This window comes from Nyctibius grandis, chromosome 8 (genome assembly GCF_013368605.1).
Source record: "Nyctibius grandis isolate bNycGra1 chromosome 8, bNycGra1.pri, whole genome shotgun sequence".
NCBI classification, from domain to species: Eukaryota; Metazoa; Chordata; class Aves; order Nyctibiiformes; family Nyctibiidae; genus Nyctibius; species Nyctibius grandis.
In genome coordinates this window covers 29,700,414-29,724,066 of record NC_090665.1, presented here as the reverse complement: position 1 = coordinate 29,724,066, position 23,653 = coordinate 29,700,414, and the positions used below count along the sequence as shown (strand labels likewise).

Genomic DNA, 23,653 nt, shown 5'->3' with positions numbered 1-23,653 from the left:
AGTTACATCTTTAAATATGATCTTAACTACACAACTATTCACAGCAGAAACTGACAAGCATCCACTCTGGGATCAACTCTTTCCCTTGATATTATCTATTTGAATGTAAACAACAGCCTAACTAAAAAATTCTCTGTGTAACACAGCATTTTCTGTCATAAAGATTGTTTGGATGGACTTTTCTGGTTTTTAATAACATACTTTTATGTCAATAAAGCAACTGGCATTCTATTTAATGAATATTAAATAGGTGAGTTTTCACAGATCTACAAACTGGAGATTCTAAATAAGTATATTGCATCTTTATGACTGAGTGGTACTTACATGGTTTGGAAAGTCAGCCTTCAGTTCAGCAATACTTCTACACCAATATGCTGCTGTTTTCTCGCTGATCAGTTCGATGTCAGAAAAGAGCCTTGGCCTGGGCCGTACATAGGACCTGAAGTAATTCCACGCACAATCCTCGGAGAAATATTGGTTACAATATCCTACAAAACAGTGAAACCTTTCTGATTGACTTTCTAAAGTGAGGCACATATCAGTGATGTCTATGACAGAATATAAACTTAAACATATCAGGTGTTTATAAAATGTACTACTTTTATGAGTAAAACTACAACTATAGGCCAGTTCTCTAAATTAGCAGATTCTCTAACTAGATTCTTTACATCAGAGGAGACAAATGTTTGCTGTGTGTGTGAAATGGTATGACAACTATCAAGAAAATGGCAATATGGGGCACTTATACACTGCCATACAAAGCATCATTAAAATAATGCTTTAGTGTTGGGTAGAGGGCATACAAGACTTTGTGTAAAAACCTGTGTAGGCCTGAGTCATGTAACAAGCACACGTGTGAACTATCCTCCCCAAAGATGATCAACGTCCATGTCCTACACTAACAGGTGAAGTGCAAAGAGGTGCTGCCCACCGGCCTCTCTGATGAAAAGTCAGGGTCACGGGTCCAGTCACCAGCAAAAGTATACCAGTGTACCAAACTTCACAAATGAAATTATATGATTAAGAGAGATCAAAATCAAAAAATAAAACAAAGAAGACTGAAAATTAAGATCAATATTGTAAAGCACGACATTTCTGAAGGTCAATATGAGGTTAGCAAACAATTTTGAAACATAGAGTAAACACACAAAATGTTGACTTGTTTAGCAGTCTTAATTAAGCTGCAATGTCACTGGTATCTATATTAACAAGAACTGTAAATTCTGACATTATTTAAAACTAAAGAGAAACATAGACGGCAAAGTGTTCCTTTTGCCAATTTCCAATTAAAAATAATTTTGAGTAAAAGTCATTTATTTACAAATGTATCAGAATTATTTGTTTAAGTACCCCTCCTCACCATCTTGTCATTTTTAGTGAGATAACATGAACCTCCATTAGTATATAGCAATTAAGGTCAATTTACATATTTTAATTAAGAATCATCCCATATAAAACAATTAGGGTAATAGGCATACTAACTGGATTTCATAACATTTGGGACGTTTTTCCAACTAGATAGACAGGAAACCTTAATTAGCATTAATTAGCACTGATCTGCATATGTTTGATAAGGCATACCCTTGCCACAAAAGATTATTTATTCCTGAATCTGCCAAATGCTGCAGTTACAGGGGATAAAGGGACTTTGAGGTAATCTTCATTTGCTTACCAAGTTGAATTACTTATTATACAGTAAATATGCACTAATATTTTATACTGATAGATAATTATATGTCCATTTACATATGTAGAAATCATACAAAATAATCTCCCCAGTTCATCTATTTTCAGGCCTAGTAAGTCTGGAACATGGACATCACAATAATCCCTCATTTTCCTGTTATAATATTTCCCCTTCATCACAAAAGCTTCACCTCCCTCTCAAGAGTTAAGTTATATTTTCAGAAAAAAATAATTCAGAACATTTTCTGAACTTATGCAAATCAAAACCAAACAGCAAAGTACACTCCCCTCACTCCCAAAACAAATTACAAAAATTGCACTTTATGCAGAAGAATCATTTACATCAGTTTGTTCCACATTATCCTCTTGAGCGTTTCACTCCTTTTAAATTGCCTCAGAGGAGCTTGTGCTTTGACTTCATCCCAGAAAACTGTTCATATATACAGCCAGTACTATCACATCATCCAGCATGATAAAATATGCAAAGTCAATGACTTAAATGCTGGCAATATGACCTTACTCCTGCGAGCACAGAGTAAACATGGTCATTTGCCAACAGATACGAGTTACTTGACCATGCAGCAAGCGACCACAAGCTTCCTTTTCGCATGCTCCAAACCAGTGAGAAGCTATGTAGCTACAATAGTATGGCACTAAGCCTGAGCTAACAGCCTGTCTGTTGGTGAGAGTTATTATTCTTGGGTTCAGTGCAAATTATGGTAAATGCACATGGTATGATTTCCATTTTGCTTGTGTATGTGCATACGCCAGACAATGCTTGGAGCCACCAACGGTGCTGTTTGTTACCTCACCATGTGCGTGTTTTGTATTTCTTCCAGTCTCTCTTATTTTACTAAAGGTAAGAATTCAAAGACTGAGATATTATAGCCTAGGTTATATCTCTTGTGGGACACTCACAAAGCCTCAGTCTGCTTCCATGCGAAAACACTCTGAAGTTATTGTATCTGCTTTGGGTCTCCAGGCAATCTCTTCTCTCTTCTAAGAACAGAGACCCCAGTTTAGACCCTGTGACTGCTGCCAAATCCCTATGGCTTCAACTCACTCTTTCCCAGAGCTCAGTCACAGTCGACATCTGAGTGACAAGTTATCTCTCCAGGATTCCATGAAGTTGAATCAGGTAATGCAGAGACTTTGCAAACTGTCTCAAAAGCAGCCACTCTTTACTTTAATGATCACAAGAGATACACAGAACCTCATGAAACAGTAAACACACATACATCTCTCTGCCTACATTTCCTCACTCTTGAATATTCCTTGAGATTTGTGAGATTCTCTTTGGTGCTCAGGGACCTTTCCCTCCCCGTCCCCGCCAGCAGACAGCTTGCTCCTTCAAATGGTGGCTTCCACTGCCTCCCTACCGCCTCTGTGTCACAGGACCCCTCTGCTGTGTCTGTGCATCACTTTATCTTTCCTGACCAAGCTGCTTCTGCTTCCAAAAATCCTTCCCAGCTTTGAAATCCAAACATTACCACCTGGCTGCTTTGTCTTGGTTCCTCCTGAGAGATACGCTGCCCTTATTTAAGATCCCATTCCTCATTTGCCTCTCCTAGCTCAGAGTAAGATAGATGGAGAGAGTCTGTAATGACTGACACGCTGGCACCTCTCCTGTCTCTTGTTAGCACATGACAGCCCCAGACACAAGGAGACTCACAGTTCATGGAAACAAAACGGAATTTTATAACTTATGTGATGATTCAAGGGATCCGTCTACTTACATACAGAATAAAATCACACAAGTGACAGAATGGAAAATTGTCTCTTTGAGATGAGTGTGAAATACCTACACAGAACTTGCCTTACCATCATCTTCCTCTTCATTCTCCTGCCATGGCTACGAAAGTTAAACAAGGAGAGAGTTTGGCAAAGTATCTATTGGCTGGGCTCAGGCAACTTATGTCCTTTGGTCTTAGGAGTGAATTTTACATTGTATCACAGGTTCTTTCACTAAGATGGGCAATTCTGTTAGCTGGCCAATTATTACTGCTGTCTCCAAAACAGCAGGTAAGGTCAGAGCAGCTGAAATAGCCATAGTGCTCCAGCCCATGTTGTTTGTGACAGACCATCTTCTGGTGTTTTAATCAAATACCGATTTTCCCTGTTTGTAGGAATTGTGCGCCCAAATGCTGTCACACATCATTCTTTTTCTTTTTTGAAATCCCAGCTTTTCCTTTTATCCCAGCTATGCACAATCCTTTTATCGTAATAAAAACTGTTGTGTGCATAGAAAGTCACAATGGAACTGGAGCAAGAAGCCTGACATGAAGCACTTTAACGTCTGAACCTAAAAACTTTTTTGATTCTAAAAAAACCTGACTGCTACAGAGAGACGACCTGAGTGGTCTGGTCCCCGCATGCCGTTGAAAGTAGAGGTCCACAGACAGGAATAGTAGAATGTCCCCAAACTCCAAAACGAATCAACTATCTTGCCTCTCCACACGATGGAAGCAATAAACAGTCCTTGCGAAAAATAGCACAAAGCTTTCAGGTACTCTGAAGACCAAGGATAGAAGACTTTTAATAAAGAGCAACTAGGGGATAACAAAGCCGATATCTGACCACACTAAAAGACAAAGCTATGGAAAAAATGACTGAAAAAATCATTGGCAAAGGTAAACAGAATAGTCCATAGAAAATTAATTTTTTTGTGGGGAAATCTTCCAAATTAATATAGACTTGGGGATTAGGGAAACTGTATTTGGTACTAGATTACAGCAAAACAACTTGGTTTGGGGGAGTTAACGCAAACCAAGAGAAACAGTGACAACAAATGGAATCAAGGGCCAACTGTGAATCATGAATATTTCAGTTACTGAATTTCTTCTTTTGCCTCAAAAGCTGATTCTTTTCCTCAGGAGAGCACAGCAGAAACAATAATATCAGTCCCTCAAATATATCCAGCTGAGGACATCACCTAAGAAAGTGATGTTAAACAGATAAAAGCACCAATACCCTGCTACTTTTGGATTCCCCTTTTCTGCTTATGAACAATTCTGGTATTCTGGTAACCTGAGACTGAGTTAATTTGCATTATACATATATTTCTGTTCTTGTTGATTAATTAATTAACACATTTTAAAAAAAAAGACCCAAGGCATTGATCAGGCCTCATTTGCTCTAATAATCTCTGAACTCTGCAATCAGATCATTGAATTTTAAACTACTGAAGTCTAATGGGCTGGGAGGTTTGAGACAACATCTTGAAGCCCGAACACCAGTACTTTTTAGTCAGTTAAATTTAAATAAAGGTGCAAATTAATTAATCAGCCCATACCTTACTGTTCACTCTAAAAGTTGTTTTCCTTCACACTGTCCACATTTACAGTTAATAATTGACACACATTTTGTATTGTAAAAACACAACATGCTGTTTAAGCTGAGAGACAAAGACCTTTATGTTTGGGCAGCAGGGACATTTTGAATTTTAAGGGACGCAAAGGGGCGTCCAGTACAGCACTAGACCATGCAATAAGCACATTCATTATGTGTTTCTCCTAAACTAATCAGCAGAGAAATAATTCACATTGTGAATATTAACATCGGCATCTGTAGGCGTGGAAGTTAATGACTCGTAAAAATGAATGAAGCCATTCACCTCTCAGTTATTGTTTTAGGGGAATCAAGACAACAGCTCTTCATTAACGGGGTTCACATTTTTATTTTATAATTATCTCTCCTAGAAACTAAAAAAAAAGTTTGGAGAAAAATGTTGTGTAAAGAGGTCAGTTGCAGGAATATATCGAAATAGTCTCTCAAAATGTATCCACAGCCTTATGACTATTCAATTATTGTAGTTATATTAGGCAAATACAATAAAAAGAACCAAAAGGATAAATCTATATGATTTTTCATATCAAAGCTCTGATGTTTCTATTGATTTGAAGAGCTTGAAGCATTCTTTTTTCCCATTTTTCCCAAAATATTAGAGCTAACTGTTTATAATGAACACTTGAAATAATAAAGTTGCTTAAGAGAACACACAGGCATTTATATTTGGCATATGGAATGAAAATTAATGAACGGTACCTTTAATTAATATATTAACCTGTTGTACAAGTATTCACTCCTGAAAGTACAAGTGTTCTGCAACGTAAATATCTGCAGCACAATTAAGGTTTCTAATAAGATTTTTGGATTTTAGAAATACATTTAATCACACTATAGCAAGTGTTAACATGTTTTCTTCATTCTGAGAGGCTTCTATGAGACACAGAGAGCTTGCCTTGCAGCATTGGCCCGCAAAGTCAATGAAAGTCACCGCATACCTCAAATTAAGCTTTTCTTGTCTTGAACTTATGAAAGCAGATAGGAATTAGTGACCTTTGTCAGTTTCTTTTCATTAATAAGAGAAAAAAATTTAACACAATGAGCAGATTACTACTTTTTACAAAGTTTATTTATTTGGCCTTTCTTTCTTCTAGGGAGGGAGGGATTATACTTGCCAAGTGGAGTATGCATCTGTACATTCCTTGAGTTACTACTTACTAGATGTCAATACGAACACCAAGGCAGCCACACTGGTCTCTTTGTGAAGAAGAGATCTAAATAAATACCTTATTAAGGTAATTTTAGTCAAGTGTCTCAAAACAGCATATTTAAAGTTAGTAGACAGTAAACTGCAATGTAAAACAAGCCCAAATATAAGTTTCTACTTTACTATATTCAATATACCACCTTCTTTACTTGAACAACAAAATACAGCAGCTAAAAATGCAGGTATTTAAGCAAATTATAATGTACTCCTTTTCCCCAGATTTTCAAAGGTGTATTGAAAAGGCTGTAATGATTTCAAAATCCAGTATGTGTGAAATGTTTTGAGAGATTATTTTCTAAATGTTTTAATCAACCTCCTAACATCAAGATCCAGTTTTCACTACATTTTCCATTAATTACAATAGAACTTGATGTACAATTTCACCTATGCAAAAATATGGAGGAGAAGTAGATGTCGCCTTTTTCTGCCTAAAACTGCAGTAAAAGCTTTCTGGTAATCTGGCACACTGCTGTTTGCACACCCTCATAGATACGAACAGCATCACAGACTTACGTCCTCGTAATTCCTTGCCAACTCTAACTCAAGGTCTTGTGATGATTTGCCTCTTCTGTGACTCAGCTGTCTAGCCAGACTGTGTCTAGTATCACCCCTTCTGGAGTTTTAACCACCCACAAAAGGCAAGTGAAGCCTGAAGCAACAATAGCACTTCACACAGCACTGTTCCTATACATCCTGAGTTTTTTCCTCACCTTCTCTCATGCATCACAGCTGAGACACATCTCCACAGCATTCCTTTTCTGAGACCCAAAGTATTGACTTTCTCTCCTGAATTTCATCAAGCTCAGAATTTTTTCCAGCTGAGCTTGTCAAGCTCCCTTTAACACGAAGCTAAATCCACAGCAAGGACCTCCACAAACACAAAATCATTCCATCAGGTACAACCATGCAGATTAACAATTAATTTCCATGAAGACCTTATCTGCTACAATAAGACTTTTACAACATATAGCAAGACTTACTGGCTTATAGAGAAAGGCAAGTAAATTTACTTATGATTTCTGCCCAACGAGGTTTGATGTAGCCACAGGCACCTTCCAGTGCACAAACCACTGCTACATTGCCCACAATGCTGCCTGCTGAATTTGTAACACTTGTATTTAGCAATTAATTTAGTGAGGGAATTGGCCAGACATCATTCTTCCCATCTGAGTACAAAACCTCAGCAAAGTCACTTCCTCACTCTCTCCTTTTCTCTCCCTCAGTGAATACGGGAGCATGTTTTAAAAACTGAAACCACCTTGACAGAAAAAATTATCTCAGAACATCCCACCATGCAGAAACTGCTCTGATCTCTCTACCACCAGACACAAGAAAGGTAGTACCATAAGGACACCTCCTTTTTTTCATTGCTTTTGTGAATGAAGTCTAGACCTAGCCCTCTCTTTCCTCTTCATTGCCTTCCTTCTCTTGAAGACAGATAGCATATAATGATAAAATTACGTAAAATAATTATTTTTCAAGTTCTCTCACCAAAAGAACTGAATTTTAAAATCTATTATTTCATCAGCCTTCCATGACTGTTCACATGGGAGATTTAAAGCATAAGTGTTCTGATCTCTCCACTAGTACAGAACAGATCTTGAAAAATATCCTTCCTGTTACTTATAAATTAAACTTCTTCAGCTTTTACGTACAATATCTAGTATGCTATAGAGGGGTAAAGGATACTTTAAAAAATATTCTTATCTGTCTTTTGATGGCTGTTTGTCATGTGTTTGCAAAGATGAAAGCACCCAAATCAGACTTTATATCCTGAAAGTCTGGAGTACAAACAGTGCTTGTAAATCTTCCTTAATATTCTACTCTATTTCTAGACTGAAATAGCTGAGTTATGCAGACTATTTTTAAAAAAATAGACTGTTACTTCATAAATGTTTTTACAACATTAAACTATCCCATTTGTGTTTATTAAACCAATTTAATACTACAGCTCCAGCAAGCAAGCCAGCTTTCCAAATCAATAAGTTAGCACAGAAGACTGCAGCCCCATAAGGGAAAAAGCAATGCGTCAGGATTTTGGAGAAAAACTGCTGAAGCACTTATATTGCGTGAAAGACAAATGACAAGTTAGAGGTTTAGTTACCACGTATTTGATGTTCTTCTATATCATCTCATTAGTGCTTTAAGATTTAACCATGAGAATTCATGAGAAACTTCAAACTTTACAGACATCGAACTTAATTTCTACCTAAGCTTTTATCATTGCTGCTTGCTCAGCACACCACCTTTCTTACTAATGCAGTTTTCAGACACTAGGCCACCACTACTGATAACTTATGACTAAGATAGCAAAATCCCAAACTCTTTAGATAATCTTACTAGATTACAGTATATTAAAAAAAAGTGTTTACTCTCGTTACCTTAGAATAACCTTGGGACAATCCCCATTGCAAGTCAACTAAAAATGGCCTGCTGCCCTTGCTTAAAACAACAGCAGTTTCCCAATCTTCGTTAATTCATACATGCTGGATTGACTAGAAGTCCTAATTTTTTAAGATAAAGCTCCCTAAAGTAATAAATCAGGAGATTAAAACACAAGACAAAAGCAATACAAATTATGAGTAAAAGTACAAAAAACTGGAAGAGTAACTATAATGTTTATGCCAAATGTACAAATATATATTTTCTAGTTGAATTATATATTTTACAAGAAAATGAAGTTTCGATCTTTGTTTACAATTACACTTGCTTGAGCAGTTTTTTAAAAAAACTTTTAATAATACAAAGCCATAACTCTCTAAAATTAAAGCACTTAATATTTTTTCTTATTTTTGACATATTTGCTCATTTTCTAGACATTAGAATGTAAAGGCATTTGTACTGTAATTACAAAAGATCAGTTTAAAAATGTATTCTGTCCTACAGCACTTTGCCTTGACAAACAATTACTAGATATCACATTCAACAGAATACAAAAAGCAATCTTTACCACAAGGTTAAAATCAGTCTTTGAACAAAAGATGCTTTTAAAGCAAATCCAAATTCTCATCAGCTTTATATCAGTTTCTCTGGGAGAGACAGGGAAGTGAAGAAGGGAGAGAAGAGAAAGGAAAAAAACCATGAAGGACATCTGAAAAATTTCTTGCTAATGTTCAGTGTAAGCACACATCTTATCAGTTTCCTGATAAAGGTGTAAGCAGTAGGACATGATTAAATTTCTGCTGTCAAACTGCCTTGTGGTCAAAAACTATATCCATAGAAGAGAGAATTAGACTTACAGTTGAGAGAAAGTTGGATCTGTATTCAGACATTCATTTTTGGATCTGTTTTTGCAGTGTATGATTCTTAGATCTCAGTGTTTTGATATAGTAAACTACCTAATGAATGAATGGTTGCTTTAGCTGACTGATGAGAGAAATGTTCAGTAATTGCCTCAAAACATTAATTCATTTTCAGTGAGAGGCCACAAGAACAGAAAATCATGTTTAAACATCCCAGACTTCTGTGAGAAAGAAATCTGAAGCTGATCAGCAGATTTCTCAGGCTTTGGTTGTGGGGGATTTTTTGTTGTGGGGTGGTTTTTGGTTGGTTGGTTGGTTTTTTTTAAGAAACAAATATCATTTCTCTACTCCAAGAGCAAGCTTTCCCAATGTTTGGAAACAAATAGCATAGAAGCTGTAGCAGAAGAAAAAAAAAAAGAAGAGGAAAAGACATTCTTCAGCTAACAAAGGAAATAGAAATAAGAATAAAGCATGGCAGAAAACACAAAGTAAGAACATCTAGTAGCAAGCTCTTCAGAAATTTTCTATCCACAACTTTTTGACAAATATACAATTTCCAACAGCAAAAAAAAAAAAAAAAATCTAATTTTTCCTTGGCACAAATGTTGGTTTCTCTGAAGATTTTTCATTTTCCATTTAGTCAAGCAACCAGAGCTTTCACAGTGCAGCATTTTTTTTCTGGACTGTGATTTGCCCCTCCCAGGAGACAACCCCATGAAAAACAGTCACCGATAAAGAAGTCACCAGTGGATGGTCAACCCTGCCATTTTAATTGAAGCACAGAATTCAAAAGACCAAAAAACCCCACCATCTTTAGAACTTTAAGTAACCTCAGCTCGAGGAATACACGTGAAGCTATTCATTGTACTATATGGACGGTACTGGAATCTACTAAGGAACCAGATCTTTCAGAAATCACTGCTTCAGACTATACGAAGTGAGATGCTTGAGACTATCTACAATGAAACAAAATGCTGTATCACAGAATCACCTTGGTTGGAAAGGACCTTTAAGATCATCGAGTCCAACCATTAACCTAACACTACCTAGTCAACCACTAAACAATATCCCTAAACAATATCTCTAAGCACCACATCTACTTGTCTTTTAAATTCCTCCAGGGATGGTGACTCCACCACTTCCCTGGGCAGCCTGTTCCACTGCTTGACAATCCTTTCCGTGAAAAAATTTTTCCTAATATCCAATCTAAACCTCCCCTGGCGCAACTTGAGGCCGTTTCCTCTCGTTCTATCGCTTGTTACCTGGGAGAAGAGACTAACACCCTCCACGCTACAGCCTCCTTTCAGGTACTTGTATACAGCAATAAGGTCTCCCCTGAGCCTCCTTTTCTCCAGGCTAAACAACCCCAGCTCCCTCAGACACTCCTCATAAGACTTGTTCTCTACACCCTTCACCAGCTTAGTTGCCCTTCTTTGGACTCTCTCCAGCACCTCAATGTCTTTCTTGTAGTGAGGGACCCAAAACTGAACACAGTATTTGAGGTGCGGCCTCACCAGTGCTGAGTACAGGGGGACAATCACTTCCCTTGCTCTGCTGGCCACACTATTTCTGATACAAGCCAGGATGCTGTTGGCCTTCTTGGCCACCTGGGCACACTGCTGGCTCATATTCAGCTGGCCGTCGATCAACACCCCCAGGTCCTTTTCCACCATGCAGCTTTCCAGCCACTCTTCCCCAAGCCTGTAGCAGTGCACGGGGTTGTTGTGCCCCAAGTGCAGGACCCGACACTCAGCCTTGTTGAATCTCATACAGTTGGCCTCAGCCCATCGATCCAGCCTGTCAAGATCCCTCTGCAGGGCCTTCCTACCCTCAAAACAGATCAACACTCCCGCCCAACTTAGTGTCATCTGCAAAGTTACTGAGGGTGCACTTGATCCCCTCGTCCAGATCATTGATAAAGGTATTAAAGAGAACTGGCCCCCAACACTGAGCCCTGGGGAACACAGCACAGATAATCCCTGAGGTACTAGATAGAATATCTTGAAACTGTAAAAACACAGTTTTACTCTCTTACAAGTTATACCTTTTTGTCAACAAAGCATTATTTGTGTAGCTTGGATGAAGTACCTGATGAGCTTTATCGAAAAACTTAAACTCTGTATGTGTAACTCACTTATGTTCTCTAAAATATTGACAAGGTATTTCTGGATAATAACCCAGAGCAGATGCTCACAAGTGATCAACATGACGAGACTGGATTCTATTACTCTGCTGCAAGCAAAACATTGCAATGCTAATGATTTGAGGGGAACAGAATGGAATAAAATAGGAGTACATGGATAGATAAAATATCTACTTGGATTGTAGCTTTTGATCTGTATCTTAAAGTGAAATTTCTGTGGCATGGCTTCTAAGGACCTGTGTACATTCACAAAAGTGGAAAATTAGTGCATAATAATTAAAATATGCTAGTCCAGTTTAAGATGCTTACCCTTGGGACTCCAGTGCATTTAGATCATAACAACTTAGTTTGCCTTAAGAGATTAATTCTTTTACAGACATCTAAAAATATTAGTCTGTTTTCAGCTGTCAGGGAATATCATCATCAAATCAGTGATCAAAACTTGTTGTGAAATTTACTTAACTGACCAAATAAACGAGCAGCAATTCTTAAGGCTTCATTCTAGACAAGTACTATTAAATGGTGCCATGAAATGGGCAGGAAAAGGCAGTTTGAAAAGTATGAGTCTAAGAAAACCAGGCAGGAACCAAGATAGATAAGATCCAATTAAAAAAAAGGAAAGACCCAAGAAAGAGAAGAATTACATGACGCATTTGCAGCAGCAAGTCTGGGAGAGTCACTAAAGGAGTTATGCTTACAAGGAGAATACAAATGGAATCTCTTCTTGTACTTTAAGAGGAGGCCAAATTAACATAGTTTTTCAAACATCATCGTTAGAGACAACTCAATGTTTTTTTTCTCTAATACTGTTCTAATTGCTAAACAAAATACTCTAAGAAGGCAGTAGGGCAACATCAGTAGTGGCAGATTCCTAAAGGGATGAACTAAAAGCCAAGACACACAATGCCACAGAATGAGCTCTTCTAGATAAAAAATGGGAGAGAATTGCAGCTAGTCTCATAATTCTAACAAAATCCCTGACAGAAGCAGCAAACAATCAGAAAATGGGTTCTTTAAAGCCCACAACATCTAGGATTTTCCACTCAATGTATAGACACAGGAACTAAACAAACAAAAACTCTAACACAGGAATTCTAATGTCTGCTAATTAAGCACGTAACTTCACACTTGAAAAAAGCAAGGAGATAACTATTTATTTAAGAGACAATACTACATGGATTAACAAAGCTCCAGTCAACAACTCCGGACACCTGTACCAAGCTCACTTATTGCCTAATTAAATATTAACATGTCCTGATAGAATCTGTGGTATGATTTTAATTACTGTTTTCTCACAGGGAAGCCATATAATCAATGTATTTCTAGCTGTTACTAGAGGCTATTTTGTAAAACTCCATTAGTAGTAAATTGTGAACCATCACTAAAATATTTTCCTCCAGATTGCTATAAGTAAATCAAGACTATAATATTCTCCTAGGAGGAGGGGAGAATAGATGCTTCCCTTTAAGGGGATAAAAATATGATTTCTTCAATAATCAAGAAGAAAAATCTCTTAACTACAATCCTATTTAAAGAGTTGTTAAAATTCTTGCACAAAGAATCAACATCAGGGAGTTACAGAACTCTAAAGTTATATTCAAATTTATGCATAATCCAAAATATTTTTATTGCTGGATTAAGTAATTAGGAGGAGAATCACATTACTCCCTTGAAGCATGTATTTAAATTTTCTGCTGGTGATGAATTGCAAATATTGAGGTATGCCTTGTACCTACCTGCAGCATTTTCTTTTTCCATTAGGATTAAGAATGCTTAAATACTATAAACATTGATTAGCATTTGTGTATATTTAGAGGTGAGAAATTCAAGGAAATTATACCATTTCTATTTGGGAAGGTATTTAAATAGCTAGTACTACAATTTTCAAAGTATCAATTCTCCAGGTGGTACTAAATAATTTCAAGTCATAGATAAAGGGGTACCAGGAAGATGGAAGGGTTTCAGTACCTAGGGGAATGTTTTGTTTTACATTCCAATGATAACCTATCCATAACGCTTCTACTTTGATAATCTGAGCTCTTAAATGTTAACTTTGTTTTGAACATACTCCTTTTATCTTTTCCTATGCAAAAGTCCTATTGAAGTCAAAAGGTCTTTTGCATAAGCAGGGATTGCAAGGCTAAGCCACTTATTCTCAGAGCCTGATGATACATAGATCTAGATAACATAATTGTGGGGAAAAACAAACGATGAAAATATCAGCCTCTATTAATTTTAACACAGCACTTTAACATAAGAGATTTCAACCAATTTTAATTCAGCACTAAATTTTAGATTTTTATTTTTGCTAGAGGCCTCATCTACTTTAAAATCCATGAAATAAAACTAATATTTTCCTCTTTGTATTGGCTACCAGAATGGGGACACACATGAGAGTATTGTGTGCAAACTGTTAGATTTTATTTTCATAGACATAAAATAGTTGAAATAGTATCAGAATAGATTTAAACTAAGTAACAAAAAACAAATAAATGACAAAACTCTTTTGAAATTACTTTCCTATGAAACAACTTGCAAGGAATCTCAAATCTTCCACTGCAAATTAAACTACCATCCTGACTTAGTTACCATTTTTGTAATGACTAACAGGTTTTTCCTGACCCCCTGAATCATGGAACGAACTCTGCTAGCATGTTATGATTGATGAGGATGCAGTACTGCTCTGACAAGAAAACTAAGACTGAACTTGGGGCACCATGTATACATCCTGGGAAAGGTCTTTGGAACACTGATCCTGGGTGGGCTGCACTCGGGAAGGGTAGAGCCAGGACGCCTGCATCTGCCATCAGTCTCTGAGAGCACTGTGTGTTTATCCATCAGTCATCACAAGAGGCACCACACATAGGCCCCATAATCTAGAGAGAGATGACTTTTTCCTCTCGAGAGACTCAAAGCAGAGATTTCCAGCCTGCTGGGCTGATTCTAGTTTTCCAGACTAAGCTCTTAATAAATAAACATTCAGTGTTTGCACATGTTTTAACTTCTCTGACAGACAGGAATCCATGTAGAGAAGTGCTGAAGTGTACACAGAATTTTTATGCCAAAGAACAAGCTCTGATTCCCGTCTACTTGTGGCAGACACAGAGGCCCCAATCTCAAGTCTGATCTTCCTCCACATTCACCTGAAGTTTTCATAGCAGTAGGTTAATCATTGCATTTTTTAAATGCCCAGGAAAAATGACACATTCTTTTGGCTTTTAAAAATCAGCCCTGTGGAACATAAAGCACAAATTTAATAAAGCAAAAAAGGCAAAGTTCATTAAAATATTCTTGTAAGAATTGAAAGAGCCATGATATATGGAAGTTCCTAGCAAGACTATTCTCCTGTTTACTGAGAAAAAAAAATTATTCTGAGCTGGTCATGCTCTTTCTTATTAAATGTATAACAGGTCCTAAACCTCAGCACTCTTTGGAGTCATTGCTCAGGTCTGTCAGTTAAGTAAATATGCTTAACAGAGGATCTAGCAGGCACACATAGATAGGGTAGACATGAAGTCCACTCCCCTTGAAATCAATAGGAAGGTGGTTGTTAGATACTACAATTGAGTTAGGGTTTCTTTTGGGGAATCTCTGGTAAATGTCCCCACTATTACTGCCACAGGGGTGTAAGAAAGTATACAACAGCTGTGGCTAGATCTTTGGCACTATTAATGGCAGAGCCAGCTGAGACATGCTACAAAACGCTTATGCATGCTCAAAACTGGAAACTAAGAATAAATCTGTCCTCAGCTAGAGAGAGCAGCCTGACCTGCAGGCTCTCCATTTATTCCAATAGAATATTGATTTAAAACTGGGACAAGGATTCAAAAGCGTTCTGACATTAAATGTAAAAAGTCATGCACAAAGTTGTATAAGGAGAAATATGGGGTTTTGCCCCACAAGAAATCCTTGATTAGGGATAATTACATTAATGATAAATAGGACATCGAGAATGTCTTCCCATCCTTTTTCCTACCACAGAACTGTGGAGTTTAAAGCACAGCTCACTGCAAAACCTCACTGAGGCACAGGATATACCCACTACCGACACACGCCAGAGCACCCATCAGTCTCACGCCAAGAGCAGTGCAGCCCAGTCGCATCATGACCAAGGAGAGCTCCACAGCACACAGGTCCTGCCGCCCTCCCGACAGCCAGGAACTATTGATATGCTCCTCTCAGCCCAAAGTTGTATCCCCAGGTGTGGAGATTAATCTATACAGTATAGTCAATGCTCACTTATCTTAATGTGCAAAACAAGAAAGTATATAGGCAGGTATGGATTGCATGTTTCTGCTTTTGGAGGCAGTAGGAATCTGTTTTTTTACACCTCTGCTTATCTTAGACAACCTTCCCCTAGTTAACATCAGATTGTGCAGCCAGTACAGAGCAGTGCAGGCTTCTTTGCTGCACATCTAGGAACAGCAAGGATAAGACTATTTTATGCAGAAACTTTAATTCTCATGGTATTTAAACAATATTTTGTAAACTACAATGCAAAACACTGAAGTACAGTATCCCAAGAGTATCAACAAACTTTTTGACAAATTCTTAAACTGCAATCACAGAAACTAGAGTTATTGTAGGAGGGAAACCAATCGGGCATTATATAAGCTCTTTTTGCCACACATCTTTTCATGACTTATCTTCATATATTTGAATTTTATATAAACATGTATGCACATTTGCAAAAGAAGTTGCATAATTTCGAGTTTGCATAATTCATACTTAAATGAAACATTCTTTTATTTTGGTACATTTTAACCCACAGTCTCCTTAAGGGAAAAAAAAGTGTCTGTTTTAAATCTGAATAATCCCATTATTCTATGATATTTAGTGTCACTATTGATAATAATACTTCTTAACCAAGCCCATTCCTGCAATTAATTTCATTTTCACAGTTCCCGTGAACTCCAATATGCATTCCAATATGGCTTCATTGCCAGAACTGAGCCTTAAAGTAATACCATTTTTATGTTTTCTTTTCCGTGAATAGAACAACGCTGAGAATGGCTAACTTCCTACACATTGTACGTGTACAACCATCAACAACCCAGCCCTTTGCAAAAGTATTCATGTATAAACACAAGTGCTGCTTGTACTGCAGTTCTTTAAAAGTGACTTCTCTCTCACTGCAGCCATTCTGTTCTGTAGTAATATAACACAATTTGTTTGTGAAAATATATGCATCTACTTTTTATCTACATGTACTGGATTCTATACCATGAACTCACCTAATTTTAATTATGCATCATTACCTAGTGATACAGAAAACAGAGCTCCCCCATCTGAATTGTGAATACTAGCATCTCAAAAGATTGTTTCTTTTTTTAAAGTGAAGATAAGTTACCCCATTAAAAATAAATGAGCTATTTTTGTCAGTTGATTGGACAGTGAGTACACATAATAAATCACCAAGAGCATTGTATGCTAGTCTACGTGCTAACCTTGAGCTGCAGTTTATCTATTGCCTGCAATTCAGAAGACAATAAGGTATTTTACCCAATCAGCTGATCAGCTGAAGGAACTCAAAAGACTGAAATGGCTTTGAAATACACAGGCTTTTAGATATCAAATTACCTCTGGAACCCTCTACCCAGAAGTAACTCGAACAAAACCCATTTGAAATACAGCTTCAATATCCAAAAAAATCAATAATTTAAACCACAGGTTGAACATTTTTACTGCTTCCACTGCAGACTGTCGTTTTTTGAAATGAAAATGCTAATGGCACCAAAGGGGAAAGCTCCAGCCAGAAGAGAATACACGTGTGCAGGCATGGATTGGCTAGAAATGCTGGTTTGCTTTCCCTCCCCCAGTTATGTTTACATAAGATCTCTTAAAATAAACAACTCTCATTTCCATCACTTCGAAAAAAATGTTTTTCTTTGTTGCACTTAATGTTTCTGTCCATGAGAGCTTAGCTATATCGAGACACTTCACTGTAAACATGCATGCTGAATGCAAATACAACATCCTCAATTATGCTATTAAGTCACATTGTTTTGAAACAGGCACTAATGTCGTGCTTTTCAATACCAGCTAGCACACTGTGAACTCTTGTTTTATAGATAGAAAAGCAGGAATATAGGTGATGATGTGTTCCAACATCTACATCAGAAACGGGAAGCAGTCCAGCACATACTGCAAAAAAACAAACAAGTATGGATGGTCCACTGCCCATGATAAAAGCGCATTTAAGAGCAGAAACGGCTGGCTGGCAAAAGACTTCTTAAAAGATAAGAAAAACACATAAGGAGGAGGCATGGTGGGAATGTGAACCTTTGAACGTAACTGAAGCGAGCTACACATGGAGGATGTCTGACACAGAAGCAAGTCTCTCCTCTGCATGAATGCGACCGTCAGACAGATTCTTAGCAGAGCTTGAAATCTGTCAGTCTCTTTGTGTAGAAACTGTTATCTTTTGGTAATTTAAACCTCACTAAAACCTTGCACTCTCTGGAACTAATTTTTTTAAATTATGTTAAGGGAAGAATGCAACAAGGAAAAAAATAATCAAAAAACAATGAAACATACATCACAAGACAGAGCTTATGTATCTACAGGTATGCAACTCCCAACACACACTAAGAACAATTTTTGTTACAGCAGCAAAGCATCACTTTTAATACTGAAGACAGGGGCATAAAAAACAAATTGTAAGATTGATGTTCTTTGGTTTGTAGCTTTAATACCTCAATCTCAAATATATTCTTACTCACTCTTTCATATACTTTTAGAGTCTTCTCCAACCATAGGGTTAGAATGGAAAAGAAAATGTAAATGATATTATGGGGTCAAGTTGCTGAAGTAAAGAAAACTACTTGTTTGGATACATACAGTTTTATTGTAAAATGAATATTAAGTTTGCATTTCCAGGTTAAACTTTGTGTTTCTAACAAAGCCCCCATAATATTCCCTTATGAATTTTCTGGCTGATAGATTTGTTCAATTTTAGTCGAAGACAAATGCAGATTTTTAGCCTGGAATAAGAAATGACAAAAGCATGGCCATTAAAAAAATGTGACACTCAAAAATACATACTCCAAAAATTCGGACATGGACTCCAATATTCTGCTCTCCCTAAAGACGCAAAACTTTTCCAGCTATCAAACGAAAAAGTTCATAAATGTAAGCGGAGAAATTAATCTGAGTTTAAATAAACCCAGAATATAGGAAAATAAGATTTTGTTTATTTATGTGTTTGAGATCTGCATTACCTTTATGTGAAACCACCTATTCCAGGTACTCCTGGAAGTCTTTAAAATATACCTCCTACACAATAGCAGCAATCAACTGACCTTCCGAGAACACTGCTCTTGGCAGCAACATAAACTTAAACAGAATAATAATAAAAAAAAACAGTAGCAACTAGGAACCCAATATTCACCCTTTCCTCAATTCTTGCAAAGTTAAGGAGGAAAAAGAAGCTCTTCAAGTTTGTGCTGGGGTTAAGAGACTCGGGCGGTTACAGATCACGCCAGGGCAAGAGATCCAAGCATACACAACAGCAGCGTTCAGATGAACTGCCAGCATCTCCTTCCCCTCCATCCCAGGGTACCCAAAACAGCCAGTATGGGCTGGGCGCATTTTTAATTCCCCAATGAGGCACTTCGTGGTGTTCAAGCTGTGAAGTTTGTCACGACTGACAATATTTGTATATATTTAAGGCGCAGTACCATATCGCATGAACTGGCAGTAGGTTAATCTTGAAATATAAAGCATGGATACTCTCAGCAAGGCCTGCATTCAGAAAATGAAAGGGGTGTAGGCTCCTGGCTCTTATCTGCTGTTGCAGCTACAGCCTGGAATGGAACTACATCCCTCAGCTGGAAGGACTGATAATTCTCTTGCTGTAGCCTCTGGATGTTTCCTCTAACAATCCCAGCATTACTCCTATCTTGTCTGGATTGACTTTTGCTCAGCATGCTCTCAACCATGCCCCAGTCTCCCACAAACACTGAATAATGCAATCAACTGCTCAAGCTAAATCAGCCAAGAGATATAAAGCCGAGTTTCGACATATTGAAAACACTTCAATCAATGTCACTTTACTAAACCTTCTCTATGGCTTGATATACACATTAAATAAAAGCATGGCAAACAGGAACCCTCCTGAACTGCACAGGGAGAGAACCATCACAGGCAATAAACCAGAACATAACACCGAAACGTGCCGAAAACAGGCTCCTCTGACTCTGTTGTTTAAGCATGGGGTTTGAAAACGGACAATGAAGATGCTTTGGGAAAGAATGAATTAGGGGTATTTGGGAAATGTTTCAATTTTTGATCTATTCCACAATAAAGCACAGATATATGATAAGATACAGCTACAACTGCATATGAAAAAAATAATACATTTTAAAAAAACATGATTTCTCAAAAAAAGTTAGTAATTGATGTGGTTTAACAGTTGCATTATTGTCACACAATTTTTTGTTATTAGGGATTTTGATGCTGCAATAGGGCTTTACATACATACATTTACTATACCATGTGAAGTACCAGAAACACCCTTTTCTGTGTTTCTGTGATTTATTAAATCATAAATCATAATAGCATGTGCCAGAAATTCCTTTTGAAGGACATAATAAGGTAACAATTATCCTCCGAACTCCTTTCTGTCTTCAGAGAATAAAATGCATTAGCAACATATCCGTTTGCTGCCCCATGACAGAAAATGAAAGCAAATGTGATGGTTGCATCGTATGCTTTCAGTTCCTGCAGTTGGCTGATGAAGTAAGCTTTGTTCTTGAATGTGCTGTCGGAGACAAAAAGAATAGTTTCTCCAATACTTTTAAGGAATAATCCTTAAAAAACATTAAGGAAAAATGAATTGAAGAGGTTTGGTTTTGCACATGTGCAGATGGATGTGGAAAACCATACATGTAAATATCAAATGTAAATTTAAAATAGATTTTATTTGAAAGAAAATTAGGTACATAGGGCCTCCCTGTCTGGTTTTGACCTGAATCAATCAATTACACCTTTTTCATTTTATGCAACAACTCATAGAATCTGATGCAGGCAAATCAGAGCATTTAATTCTGCGCAAATACACACAGAGGAGCAACGTTACAAGTATTGTTATAATCCCCTCAGAGAAGGTTTAAGGCCTTCCAGATTAGTCTGTTAGTGTTTGGAGTCCCGTGTCTGATGACCGGAACAGTGAGAATGCTCTTAGTGTACCACGATTTTGCTCAATTATTTTTGAAGGAAAAATCATAAACAAAAATTCGTGATGTAGAAGAAGCTACATAAAGGCATTATTAACTGCGCAGGTGGAGGGAGGTAAAAGCAGCAAGATTACAGGATAAAAATGGTTTCATTAATTCAAAGAAAGTACAATTTACTCCCTCAAATTTTGATTTTTAAAAAAAAAAAATCTATTTATATGGGAGAAGAAACATATTTGTGGTTTAAATTAAAAAGAAAAAAAAAAAATCAACAGTTTCAGCAGCAATCCAGATCTGGAATTCACTCTGTTTTCTTTTTTGTTCCAGGAAGACACTGTGCCCAAACCACATATTGCATATGCTAAAAACTAAAAAGATGGGGCCCTCTGAAACAATATATCATTTCCAAGAGTGAAAGTGGATATTAAGCTTCACTTCTTTCTTAATAAATACATACATATACACATACTTTCTTTGGTTTAGCTCATGATATACAAAAGAGCTATTTTTTTCGTAGATTTTGCTGATACATAGCTCAAAATGAAATCTCAGCATCACATGAAGACCCAACCCTGTATTGTACTATGCTGATTCCGCAGAAAGCTTACATTTGTAATTAACTTTAAGAAAGTGCACGTACCACATTATTTTACTGAATTACAAATTTAAATCCCATGCTCTGCTGAACTGGTGTCTGTACTCCTGTACTGTCCAGGTTCTCATTTTTTAATACTCCCAATAGTTTCCATCAGCTTTGGGTCAGAATCTGGAATCTAGACACTTTCATTATCATATTATAATTATGCATAGTGCATACACATTTAATTCAGAGCATCACTATGACCTGTTCATACTCTGTCACATCTAGGGATGGACAAAAAGCCTAATGAGGACTCAGAATACCATATATGATGGTTATGATGGCTGGCGAGCATCCTTATTAACAGCTGTACTTTTTCAACATCAAAATACAAATAGAGTATCCTGGGAAACAGTATCATTTTGTGATTCCACTAAACAGATCGCAATACAATAATTACCACCATGGTTAAATTGCACAGTTTGGTGAAGTTTTTTACATGAGAATTTTGATACGCTGTGTTTATCTAAAGTCCGAATTCTGACTAAACAGGAGAAGAGCACATGCCGCTGCTTTTCTCATATTACACGCTTAAGCCTTATTTTATTTACAGCTTCCAGTAGCTTTCAGCTAAATTTCTCCTTGCGCCCGCTGCCACGTAGCTGGAGAAGGCTAACAAACCCCTCAGTGTTCACATGACAACCTTTGTGCAAACGCATCCTTATTCTGTCATCTACTGGCAGCGTGCTTCCCAGTCATGTTCCCTGCCAGTCCTTACCAGTTTGCCAATTACACAAGCTGCTTCCCAGACATCAGACAAAAATTCCACAAGACTGCTGTGTGAGCGTACCCTAATTAACCATCAGCTTAATTAGACAATTTACTGTGTAATTAGCAGGCAATTAGTCAACACCTCTCAGATCTTATTGACTGCTGTGACAGCCTTCCTTAATCTACGCATTCCCATACGCTTCCACGACCATGATCCCAGCCCATCCCGTACGACAGCAACCCTTGCAAGGGAAGTGAAATCATATTACATAACAAGGGAAGACGAAGAAAAATCAATATATAGCCTGTTCATTTACTGAACTGTCTTCTAGCTGAGACTCTTTTTCTAGCAATAGAAGGTCAGCTGCTAACAAAAAACCATCCAGCTACAACATTAGCTTACGTCTTTTTAATTTGTAATATGTTTTAGGAATTTATTTTTTTTTAAACTCTTTATTCTGCTGACTTATCAGAGAGTCAGGCAATCAGAAGTTGAGGAAAAAAAAATAACCTGTAAACTTACTTATATATTGTAGGGTTAAGTATATGGCCAAGAACAGTGAAAAGGTGCTGATAGCTGGTTTTGAAACCTATAGCTAGCAATGTAATTAACTGCTTCATAGCCCAAAATGCACTATGATAGTCAAAGTAGATTAGCTTTAAAGTACAAAAAGTCAATACTCGATAATAATACAATGACATTAGTGTAATTCAGTAGAAAAAATTTTTTGAAGTAGTATGAAATCCTCCACACAAATCTAAAGTTGCATGCCCTTATATAACACATGATGTGAGAATGTACAGTTAAAGACTATCATAATACATTTATTAAGGAAATATTAAAAATGTGTTCATTTTTCCTTTTTCTATAGATCAAAAATTGGATTTTGCAATTAGCTGTGGCAAGAGCATTTTGGATAATTCTTAGAGTAATAATTCCAAAATTCATGGGATGGATACGCATGTCTCCTGCTGCAATTAACTCTAGAAGATTTATTCACAAAAATCCTACAATTTCTGACTGAAGGATGGAGTCCCATAAAACCACAATCTGTATTATAGTAAAATATTTAGATAATTATAAATCTCAAATAATTATAAGAAATGTTATTTAGAATACACTCACATACATATTTGCATTAGTAATAGGTATTTTAACATAAGAACCTATCAGGTTTTTTAAACATATGTGATTTCATTCTGCTTTTGCAACAATGTCAATCAGGAGTAAATGCAATTATATCACCATGAGATTAAAATATCAGCTCTTTGCTTTCTTAACTTCTTGTGTGGGCAAATCAGATGTTAAACACAGCCCTACCAGTTTCATATGTCAAGTGTGAGCTCAAGACCTGAGATAACTCGGGCATTTAGGAGAAGCATGTTGCCTTTATATAAAAGCTACACTGGTATAACCAAAAATACCTTGAAAAATGATTAAGCTAAAACTCTGTAAATCCATGTGTGGAAACATATGCCAGTTTAGAGCTAGCTATATCATTT

At 37.0% G+C, this 23,653-nt stretch overlaps 1 protein-coding gene across 1 annotated transcript in view; it reads right to left on the bottom strand.

Annotated features, from left to right (window-relative positions):
* The window catches only part of DPYD (dihydropyrimidine dehydrogenase), a 375,099-nt gene that overhangs the window by 143,495 nt on the left and 207,951 nt on the right, over positions 1-23,653 (bottom strand). Inside the window, 2 exon segments of the mRNA XM_068406142.1 lie at positions 325-404; positions 407-488. Of these exon segments, the coding sequence (XP_068262243.1) occupies positions 325-404; positions 407-488 (162 nt within the window).